The following is a 12,196-nucleotide window of genomic DNA, read 5'->3' as shown; positions in this document are numbered from 1 at the left end:
TACATTGTGTCTTTTTCCAATGAAACCGATATGAGGGACAACACCTTTCACCATACATTTTTCTTCACTTCCCTAACATCACAGGAAAGATGGGGGGAAACAGTGGGAATGTGGGACTTTCATCCTGCCCACTGATTGTTAATGGCTCCTTATGAGTTCCTGTCCTATGGCTATAGGTTACAGTATTCCACGCCACACACAGAATATGAGATGTGTTGATTTGGTGGGTGAAACAAATTAGGTTAGACAAAGCGTATTAACATGTACAGTGCATTTGGAAAGTATTTATACCCAATCTACATACAATACCCCTACAATGACAAAGCAAAAACAGGTTTATAAATTTTAGCAAATATATATATAAAAAAAGGAAATATCACATTTACATAAGTATTCAGACCCTTTACTCAGTACTTTGTTGAAGCACCTTTGGCAGCGATTACAGCCTCGAGTCTTCTTGGGTATGACGCTACAAGCTTGGCACACCTGTATTTGGGGAGTTTCTCCCATTATTCTCTGCAGATCCTCTCAAGCTCTTTCAAGTTGGATGGGGAGCGTTACTGCATAGCTATTTTCAGGTATCTCCAGAGATGTGCAATCAGGTTCAAGTCCGGGCTCTGGCTGGGCCACTTAAGGACATTCAGAGACTTGTCCCCGAAGCCACTCCTGCGTTGTCTTGGCTGTGTGCTTAGGATTGTTGTCCCTTCACCCCAGTCTGAGGACCTGAGCAATCTGGAGTAAGATTTCGTCAAGGATCTCTCTGTGGGCCTCCTGAGTGGCACAGTGGTCTAAGGCACTGCATCGCAGTGCTAGCTGTGCCACTAAAGATCCTGGTTCGAGTCCAGGCTCTATCGCAGCCAGCCGTGACCGGGAGAACCATGGAGTGGCACACAATTGGCCCAGCGTCATCCGGGTTAGGGGAGGGTTTGGCAGCAGGGATGTTCTTGTCCCATCGCGCACTAGCAACTCCTGTTGCAGGCCGTGCGCAATGCACGCTGACAAAGTTGCCAGATGTACAGTGTTTCCTCCGACACATTGGTGCGGCTGGCTTCCGGGTTAAGCGGGCATTGTGTAAAGAAGCAGTGTGGCTTGGCTGTGTTGTGTTTCAGAGAAGGCACGGCTCTTGACCTTCGCCTCTCGAGTCCGTAAGGGAGTTTCAGCAATGGGACAAGACTAACTACCAATTGGATACCAATAAATTTGGGAAAAAAAGGATCTCTGTACTTTGCTCCGTTCATCTTTCCCTAGATCCTGACAAATCTCCCAGTCCCTGCCGCTAAAAAACATCACCACAGCTGCCACCACCATGTTTCACTGTTGGGATGGTGCCAGGTTTCCTCTAGATGTGACACTTGGCATTCAGGCCAAAGTGTTCAATCTTGTTTTCATCAAACCAGAGAATCTTGTTTCTCATGGTCTAAAAGTCCTTTGGGTGCCTTTTGGCAAACTCCAAGTGGGCTGTCATGTGCCTTTTACTGAGGAGTGGCTTCTGTCTGGCCACTCTACCATAAAGGCCTGACTGGTAGAGTGCTGCAGAGATGGTTGGCCTTCTGGAAGGTTCTCCCATCTCCACATAGGAACTCTGGAGCTCAGAGTCAAAGCCACAGTCAAGGAAATACACATCTTAACACATTTATATATACAGTGTACAAAACATTAAGGACACCTGCTCTTTCCATGACAGACTGACCAGGTGAATCCAGGTGAAAGCTAGGATCCTGTATTGATGTACTGTAACTTGTTAAATCCACTTCAAATCAGTGTAGATGAAGGGGAGGAGGTTAATTAAGGATTAAATAAGGATTTTTAAGCACAATTGATTGTGCATGTGTGCCATTCAGAGGGTGAAGGGGCAAGACAAAAGATGTGAGTGCCAGTGAATGGGTTATGGTAGTAGGTGACAGGCGCACCGGTTTGAGTCAAGAACTGCAATGCTACTGGGTTTTTCACACGCAGCAGTTTCCCGTGTGTATCAAGAATGGTCCTCCACCCAAAAGACATCCTGCCAACTTGACACAACTTTGGGAAGCATTGGAGTCAACATGGGCCAGCATCCCTGTGGAACGCTTTCGACACCTTGTAGATTCCATGCCTTGATGAACTGAGGCTGTTCTAAGGGCAAAATAGGGGGATGCAACTCAATATTAGGAAGGTGTCCTTAATGTTTTGGACACTCAATGTAGTTCTCCTCACTAAAAGGTAACTTGAAGTCTTGTTCGTGGGAGTTTGAGTTTTCAATTTTAGACTAGATAAAACACATCAAGATAGACAGAAAATCTGTTGTCGACTGGCACTAGACAACATGTCCACAGCTCCTGATGATTGTAATGTACAGTAGCAGAGGTGCTAAATATAGCAGTCAGTCTATAGTCTGTCATTTAAAATGACAGACATTATTCAATCAATCATTAAAAATAACCATGTTAGATCTCCACAGGGCTTGCATATGTGTGTAATTACATTTGGAAAAGGATCCTCAGCAGACACACAAATAGCATCAAAGTTGTTTTTTGTACAAAAGGCCTCAGATCAATGTTAATATGAACAGCCAACCTGTAATTATATCAACATGTTTCTGTGCATAAAAGACAAGCCGAGAGCCTCATGTACTCTGCTTTTCAAGCACTGTCATCGCATTGAGGCAAATTACTTTATTGGTCGAAGACATTAAATCTGGTAGCTCTGAGAAGTGAGGAGACCTGTGTGTTCTGAGATCTGTGCCAAAGCACTTCAGGAGTAAGTGGGGTTATTTTGAATTGAGCCCAGGCTCTTCAGAGATATGTGCGTCGGTCGGCCTGTCAAGCTGTGGAGAGAATGATTAACAGGCACATCAACTCTGTCAGACAACAGGAAGCCCTGATACACTCGGTTGCCATGGACAACACATCTCATATCTCAACTCCAGTCAGCAGCACGTCAACCCGTTGAGCCCTAATGCCTTTAAGAGCTGAGGGCAGTCACATATTATTCTGACTGAAAACACTCTACCTCATCTACCAAACTAGCTCTTTTAGGTAATATCTCTAAGGTAATGACTGAGAAAATGCAGCACATATCAATTCTACCGCACTAGCATCAAATATTATAAATGGGCACACAAGGTTTTTAGCTGTTGGACAGATGGGCACATACACATATGGCATCCCAGTCCCTTACCATCCAATGTTGAACTCCACGTGGGCATCGAACAGGGCCACGACGGGTGCGCTGGCGGCCCTCCACCCACTGACCCGGGAGCGGATCAGTCCCTCCTGCTTGTCGTGACGGACCAGTTTGATGAAGTCTGGCCGCTGGGAGTTGGCCTCCTTCACAAAGTGTTGAAGGTTCTCCTTCAGCTCAGCTATAGAAACAGTCGTATATGGATTTGTATAAGCATCACAGAGTCTGTCTGATCTTTACAAAGAAGTGACATTACTGCATGAAACACTGGGAAGCTTTGAAACAGTGTGTATGTATTTCTCATGATGTCTTATAAAAGCCTACACCTGTGAAATCTGCTGAAGGTATGTACAGTGTAGACTACCTAGGACCATCAACTAAACACACTTTTGAAATGTGCTTTACAGCCCGAAGTGCCATCTATTCCACATTCCATGGTGTAAAGGGTATTTTCAAAGGAATAATATTGGGGTTGTGAAAAGTCCTGGAAATATCCTATTATTGAGCAGCCCTCAGCATCGTCTGGTTGAGGGAAGTCCATTCTGCTTTCCCACAAGCACCATCTGCCACCTGCTTGTTTAATTTGTTAGGTGGTCATGGCAGTGGCTTACCATGGCAACGAGAGGGAGTGATTGGGTCATTAAGGGCAAGGATCAGACATCACTGTCCGTTTTCATTCCAGCAGTGTTGGGGAGTAAGCTGATACACTTTAGGGGACAATATCCTTCAGACATGTTATGTATGACAGTATTCATCATACAACCATGAACTGATTAGGATTAACCAAGTAATATACAGCGATAGTTAGTGGTGAATATACAGTCATTTAACTCATTTAGAAATTAAGAGTACAAATAAGAGGACTAAGGTCAATTAGATTAATTGGATTGTCATGGGAATTAACCCCAGCTGACCCTATGAGGAACCCCACTAAGGATGGCGAGCTGTTAGCCAGACTGAAACTGTACAGAACGGAAAGTGTCTTATTGTTCAAAGTGAGCCAACTGCCAAGGAATTAATTAGAATATCAACGGCCACAAAGGAACATTTTATAGCTTCATTTCCACTCTCAGTAATACTCTGCCTCTGGGCTACAGTTCCGTTTTCCAATTCATTTGCATTACGGATGCTCCTCTCTTTTTAATCCAATGATTCAATGTTTATAGCCTGAAATAGGAGGCCTTAATAAAAAGATGAATTCAAAAGAAGCAGCCTGTTTCTTTTTTATCCCTCTGCTGGACTCGTTTGACCCTCATTTGTCACCATAATATGATACATGTTCAGTCAAGTATGCAGCTCAAACACCTTGATCAGTCTAGGTAAAACAGAGCCTTTAAATCGTCTCACTTCCCTCTGGCTCTATAGCTGATCAGTATGCAGGTCTGTCCTGCTGAAATAACTAGGATAACAAATAAGTTAATTGGGAGCTGTGTGAAAGTAATCCATTAAATTGGCAAGCAACACCAGCAATGTTGTTTTTGATATTGTAAATGTGTATAGGGGTAGATACATTTTTTAAAGAACATTAAAGAGAAAATTCTGATGTACTCTCCGTCCTCAAGCATGTCAAGTGTGAATTGATTTATGTATGATGATGTAAATACATAGTGTGTAGGCATGCATTTATGCTTGCTAGTAAGCAGCCTGAATGGCTTCCTGTTTTCAATGCAGTTTGTATATTTTGTAGGCTACATTTGGTAAGAATATAGGAGTTACCATTGTTGCTGTTGTCATCAACCAGGATGATCTCCTTGAGGAGGTGGGAGGGAGTTCTGTTCATGGCTGTGTGGATGGAGCGCAGGATGACCGACAGGGCCTCGTTCACAAAGATAAAGATGATACTGACTTGGGGGAGATTGGAGGGGTACGACATGTTTCTGCACCTGAGGAGAAACCGCAAACAGACAAGATATGAAAAATAACTCCATTTAAATATTTGTTTTAAATGGATGATAAAAAGGAACCAACAGAAGGGTCAAAGGTCACTGACCCATCAGGCCTGAGGTCTGGGATGGGTCTGGTCAGAGAGAGGCGGTCACTGAGATAGCCATTGTAGCCGTAGTACTGGAACTTCTTCAGCGCCACCCGGCGACTCTCAGGACCAAGGTCATGACCCCAGCGGACGAACAGGGAGGAGTCTGAGAGGGACTCCCCTGCTTTTTCTTCACTGTCCTTATCCTTTTGGGGCACCTCTGTTGGCGAGTGGAAGAGAAGAGATAAAATGTGTGGCTGAGCAGTAGAAAGAACATTGTTTACATTCATGACGTTGCCACATACTTCACATAGCTTACATTAAAACAGATTTATACCAGGTGGTGAAAAGTCATTGTATTCAGCATGATAACAGGCACACTTCCTGGAAAACATTAGCATTTGAATTGATCCATCATGTGAAACGTTGCTATGTGTTACTGAGGCCTCGGACTAATGATAATACACATGCATATTTCAACTTTTCTGGTCGTCTACTGAAGCAGCAATACCAAACAGGTTAGTCCTACTATATCACATTGTCTGGACAATACGATAATCTCTGTCATTCAACACCAGTATTGTGAGCTAAAAGAACGCAACCCAGTGGAAAGTTACTGAGGTATTTACAGCGAGTGATAAAATGACTTCACAAAGCACTACGAGTGATGAAGGGCTTGGCACAGGTAATTACTGAATGCTAATTATCGTCCGAGGTTATTTAATTATAGCCACTACATTGCACTCTCTCTCAGTACTAAGTCATTCATCTCTGCCACGACTGGGACCCCAAAATTTGCTACTAAGGGCACAACTATATCTGAGGAGGATGTTGACATGAAGGGTTCAGTACGCAGGGTCTCCTGACAGCATAATATACACTACATGACCAAAAGAATAGGGACATCTGCTCGTCAAACATCTTGTTCCAAAATCATGGGAATGAATATGGATTTGGTCCCCCCTTTGCTTCTATAACAGCCTCCACTCTTCTGGGAAGGCTTTCCAATTGATGTTGGAACATTGCTGCGGGGACTTGCCTTCATTCAGCCACAATAGCATTAGTGAGGTGGGCCACTGATGTTGGGCGATTAGGCCTGGCTCACAGTCAGCATTCCAAAAGGTGTTTGATAGGGTTGAGGTTACGGCTCTATGCAGGCCAGTGAAGTTCTCCCACACCAATCTCAAAAAAAACATTTCTGTATGGACCTCGCTTTGTGCACGGGGGAATTGTCATGCTGAAACAGGAAAGAGCCTCCCCAAACTTTTGCCACAAAGTTGGAAGCACAGAATCGTCTAGAATGTCATTGTATGCTGTAGCATTAAGAATTTCCAAGCTGTTTAAAAGGCACAGTCAACTCAGTTCATGTAAACTTCTAACCCACTGGAATTGTGATACAGTGAATTATAAGTGAAATAATCTGTCTATTTACAATTGTTGGAAAAATGACTTGTGTCATGCACAAAGTAGATGTCCTAACCGACTTGACAAAACTATAGTTTGTTAACAAGAAATTTGTGGAGTGGTTGAAAAACGTGTTTTAATGACTCCAACCTAAGTGTATGTCAACTAGTTTTAATGACTCCAACCTAAGTGTATGTAAACTAGTTTTAATGACTCCAACCTAAGAGTATGTAAACTAGTTTTAATGACTCCAACCTAAGTGTATGTAAACTAGTTTTAATGACTCCAACCTAAGTGTTTGTAAACTTCCCACATGAAATCAGTCAAAATAAGACATGGTATCAAGAACAAGATGAAATGAGGCACTTACGATTCCCCACATGGCAGTTTCTTGTCGTTGATGCTAGCTATCTAGCTCAATGAAGGAGATGTGTGCATTCTGTCTGTTGAGTAACTGTATTAAATTATATTTCATACAATCTGCAAAATCTATGAGATGAAATAATTCTACACAATCCTATTTCCAGTAAATGATTGTAAATATGTAAACGCTGAGAGCAGGTAATTGCTTCTTCCTCACACTGGCTCTGATGTATGGCTTGTAATTTTCAGCTTGGTAATGGCATTCACAGTGTAGTTGGAAAAAAATATACAAAAGAAAAATTTAAAAAATTGTTCAGTGTCTTTTTCCCACCTCAAATTCATGAGCAGCCGTAAGAGCCGGGTAAATGTTCACTCTGGGCTCTAGGCAGGCTGTATAGTTCTGTATGTAACATATTTGGCCTGGCCCAGGCCCCCAACACACATCTGAGCCATAGTGGACCTCTGTGGTTAATCATGTGGAAAAGAGGTGAGCCGTGCAGGCATTTATGAAGGCTTCAATGGACAGTAGTGTTTTGGACTGGAAAAAGTAGCCACATGGGAATGGAACACTTTGCTGTTGTCTTGATGCCAAAAGCTACCAATTACACAAGTAGTGCATGAGTTTGAAGTAATTTACAGTCATGAAGTTAACATAGTCAAATAAAATGTTATTTGTCACATGCACCTTATACAACAGGTATAAGTAGACCTTAGTGAAATGCTTACTTACAAGCCCTTAACCAACAATGCAGTTAAGAAAAATAAGAAATAAAAAGTAACAAATAATTAAAAGGGGGTACAGGTACAGAGTTTTCTGGTGAGTCGAGGTAATATGTACATGTAGGTAGAGTTATTAAAGTGACTATGCATAGATAATAAACGGAGAATAGCAGCGGCGTAAAAGGGGGGGGGGGGTCAATGCAAATAGTCTGGGTAGCCATTTTATTATATGTTTAGGAGTCTTATGGCTTGGGGGTAGAAGCTGTTCAGAAGCCTCTTGGACCTAGACTTGGCACTCCGGGACCACTTGCCGTGCGGTAGCAGAGAGAACAGTCTATGACTAGGGTGGCTAGAGTCCTGGACAATTTTAGGGCCTTCCTCTGACACCGCCTGGTATAGAGGTCCTGGATTGCAAGAAGCTTTGCCCCAGTGATGTACTGGGCCGTACGCACTGCTCACTCGGCCTTACAGGCCGAGGCCGAGCAGTTGCCATACCAGGCAGTGATGCAACTCTCGATAGTGCAGCTGTAGAACCTTTTGAGGATCTAAGGACCCATGCCAAATCTTTACAGTCACCCGAGGGGGAATAGGTTTTGTCGTGCCCTCTTTACGACTGTCTTGGTGTGCTTGGACCATAACAGTTTATTGGTGATGTGGACACCAAGGAACTTGAAACTCTCCACCTGCTCCACTACAGCCCTGTCAATGAGAATGCGGGCATACTCGGTCCTCCTTTTTCTGTAGTCCACAATCATCTCCTTTGTCTTGATCACGACGATCACGAGGGACAGGTTGTTGTCCTGGTATCACACGGCCAGGACTCTGATCTCCTCCCCATAGCCTGTCTCGTCCAGGATCCAGTTGGAGAGGGAGGTGTTTAGTCCCAGGGTCCTTAGCTTAGTGATGAGCTTTGAGGGCACTACGACAGATTTGTACCTTGTCAGCTCAGGGGTTGGAACTTGCAACCTTGCGGTTACTAGTCCAACACTCTAACCACTACACAGTTTATAATTACATTAATTAAAATGCTAATCCTTTGCACATGAACGCTCACTCCTTCGGGAATAATTGCAATCAATATATATTGACACCCAGTGTGTCGTCGTGATTTCTGTTGGAATCCGGTCCGTCTGCGGAGAGTTCGTTCAGCAGCGCCTCTCCCTCTGATTCCCTGAAGATCAAAGTATTCAGAAATGTTGTCATAGAATAGATGTTTCGGCGGTTGTCGGTCTTCACATCCCAGGTTGACATAATTTCTAGCTGCAGACTAGTAATTAGTATCGAAGATTTGCTCTTATTCTGTAGGGATCAATAGTCTCAGTGTTTAACAATTTCCAGCCATGTAGCCAATGTTCCACGTGGTGTGGTTAGGAATCCAATAACTATTCGCAATCACAGCTCACGCTCTGAGTCTAAACTCAAACCTGTGCCCCCTCAGTGTCCATCGAGGTACGTGTTGTCTGAAGAGGATTTCCTAAGGAGGGGGTTTTATTCGTAACAATAGAAAAGGAGGTTCTAAGACACCAGATCATGTCTGCTAACGGGGGCGGGCCAATGACTTAGTTAAACTTTAAAGGAAATACAATTCTCTCACATTAAAAAAGGTTTAACATCACGTTACATAATTTCACAATTAGTTTAATCTTTACTCATTTATTTTATACAAGAATTAGACGCAAACCCCATAGAGAATTGTACACATTCAGAGATATAGTTGTGTATCCTGTCCTGTCTGAGGTCACCAAATGAAACACACTCGTCATACCCGTCCCTTAAGTGTCCACGGACCATTCCCACCTTCTCACAAGTGGACATTTTGGATCAAATTCCCATTTTGGGGATTCAGGAGCTTGCCATGTGAAAGCCTTCGTTCTCTCTATGTGTCTCTATCTGCATGGCCAGGGGGAGAGAGTCTCTGCCAGGCATTTATGACCTGATAACAGAACCTGTGTGTGAGTGAGTGCGAGAGAGATGCCACAATCTATACCCAGAAAGGGCCACGTCATGACAGCACATATTGATGAAGCCAGTGTGATGTGGTGTACTCCTCAATGCCATCGGAAGAATCCCAAAACATATTCCTTCTGTGCTAGCAAAACAGTCCTGTAGCTTAGCATCTGAGTCATTGACCATTTTTTTATTGACCGAGTCACTGGAGCTTCCTGCTTGAGTTTTTGATTGTAAGCAGGATTCAGGAGGATAGAATTATGGTCAGATTTACCAAATGGAGGGCGATAGAGAGCTTTGTACGCATCTCTGTGTGTGGAGTAAATATGGTCTAGAGTTTTTTCTCCCCCTGGTTGCACATTTAACATGCTGGTAGAAATCAGGTAAAACAGATTTAAGTTTCCCTGCATTAAAGTCCCCGGCCACTAGGAACGCCGCCTTTGGATGAGAGTTTTCCTGTTTGCTTATGGCCGTATACAGCTCATTGAGTGCGGTCTTAGTGGTGGTGGTGGTAAATGGACAGCTACGAAGAATATAGATGAAAACTCTCTTGGTCGATAGAGTATCTAATTTTTTAAATGTTTATTTTATTTAACTAGGCAAGTCAGTTAAGAACTTAAGAACAAATTCCTATTTACAATGACGGCCTACCAAAATGCCAAATCCCTCCTGCATGGACAGGGGCCTGGGTTTAAATTATTATTTTTTAATTATACAATATAAATATATGGCAAAACACACAACACTACATAAAGCGAGACCTAAGACAACAACATAACAAGGCAGCAACACAGCATGGTAGCAGCACAAAAACATGTTACAAACATTATTGGGCAAAGTCAACAGCGCAAATGTGAAGAAGGTAGAGACAACAATACATCATGCAAAGCAGCCACAACTTTAAGTAAGAGTGTCCATGATTGGGTCTTTGAATGAAGAGATTGAGATAAAACTGTCCAGTTTGAGTGTTTGTTGCAGCTCGTTCCAGTTACTAGCTGCAGTGAACTGAAAGGAGCAGCGACCCAGGGATGTATGTGCTTTGGGAACCTTTAACAGAACGTGACTGGCAGAATGGGTGTTGTATGTGGAGAATGAGGGCTGCAGTAGATATCTCAGATAGGGGGGAGTGAGACCTAAGAGAGTTTTTATAAATAAGCATCAACCAGTGGGTCTTGCGACGGGTATACAGAGATGACCAGTTTACAGCGGAGTATAGAGTGCAGTGATATGTCCTGTAAGGAGCATTCGTTGCAAATCTGATGGCCGAGTGGTAAAGAACATCTAGCCGCTCGAGAGCACCCTTACTTGCCGATCTATAAATTATGTCTTCGTCATCTGGATCAGCGTTAGTTTGAAAGCTAGGGTGAAAGATGAGCGATTACGAGAGGAAACCAAGTCTAGATTTAACTTTAGCCTGCAGCTTTGGTATGTGCTGAGAGAAGGAGAGTGTACCGTCTAGCCATACTCCCAAGTACTTGTACTTGGGAGCTCTAAAACCTCAGAGGTAGTAATAACACCTGTGGGAAGAGGGGCATTCTTCTTACCAAACCACATGACCTTTGTTTTGGAGATGTTCAGAACAAGGGTAGAGAAAGCTTGTTGGACACTAAGAAAGCTTTGTTGTAGAGCATTTAGCGCAAGATCCGGGGAGGGGCCAGCTGAGTATAAGACTATCATCTGCATATAAAATGGATGAGAGAGCGTCCTACTGCCTGAGCTATGTTGTTGATGTAAATTGAGAAGAGCGTGGGGCCTAGGATTGAGCCTTGGGGTACTCCCTTGGTGACAGGCAGTGGCTGAGACAGTAGATTTTCGGACTTTATACACTGCACTCCTTGAGAAAGGTAGTTAGCAAACCAGGCTCATGACAAGCTGTAGATCACACTACCTCAGGCGAGCAAAACCTCAAGACTTTCTTAGATAATAGGCACCAGCTGCTGTTTACAAATATACATAGACTGCCACCCCTTCTCTTACCAGAGGCTGCTGTTTCATCCTGCCGATACAGTGTGTAACCCACCAGCTGTATGTTATTCATGTCATTGTTCAGCCACGACTCGGTGAAACATAAGATTACAGTTTTTAATGTCCCGTTGGTAGGATAAACATGCTTGTAGATTGCCCACTTTATTATCCAGCGATTGTACATTGGCCAATAGTAACGATGGCAAAGGCAGATTAGCCACTTGTCGCCAGATCCTTACAAGGCATCCCGATCTCCTTCCGCGATATCGCAGTCTTTTTCTCCTGCGAATGACGGGGATGATGGCCTCGTCGTGTGTCTGGAGTAAATCCCTCTCGTTCGACTCAAAATTCTTTGTCCAGTTCAAGGTGGGTAATCACTGTTCTGATGTCCAGAAGCTCTTTTCGGTCATAAGAGACGGTAGCAGCAACATTATGTAGCAAATAAGTTACAAACAATGCAAAAAAACAAAAAAACAGCACGTTTGGTTAAGAGCCCATAAAAACAGCAGCCATCCCTTCCTGTGCCATTACATTTATGGGGGTATAGGTTGTCTGAGGCCTTCTATGCATGTGTCTGATTACAGGCATGCCTTGGGGGGTATGTATTCTGCCTCAACCTGTACAGTACCCCTACCCCCTTAGATCACTGAGAGCCTAGTGTGCTTG

The 12,196-nt window shown here is 43.5% G+C and overlaps 1 protein-coding gene across 1 annotated transcript in view; it reads right to left on the bottom strand.

Moving 5' to 3' along the window:
- The window catches only part of LOC110498682 (polypeptide N-acetylgalactosaminyltransferase 18), an 85,462-nt gene that overhangs the window by 45,381 nt on the left and 27,885 nt on the right, over nt 1–12,196 (bottom strand). Inside the window, exons 2-4 of the mRNA XM_021575326.2 lie at nt 5,150–5,351; nt 4,876–5,042; nt 3,157–3,340 (exon numbers count right to left, since the gene is read on the bottom strand). Of these exons, the coding sequence (XP_021431001.1) occupies nt 3,157–3,340; nt 4,876–5,042; nt 5,150–5,351 (553 nt within the window). The remainder of the gene's footprint in view (nt 1–3,156; nt 3,341–4,875; nt 5,043–5,149; nt 5,352–12,196) is intronic.

This window comes from Oncorhynchus mykiss, chromosome 2 (genome assembly GCF_013265735.2).
Source record: "Oncorhynchus mykiss isolate Arlee chromosome 2, USDA_OmykA_1.1, whole genome shotgun sequence".
NCBI classification, from domain to species: Eukaryota; Metazoa; Chordata; class Actinopteri; order Salmoniformes; family Salmonidae; genus Oncorhynchus; species Oncorhynchus mykiss.
This window is presented reverse-complemented; position numbering and strand designations above follow the sequence as displayed.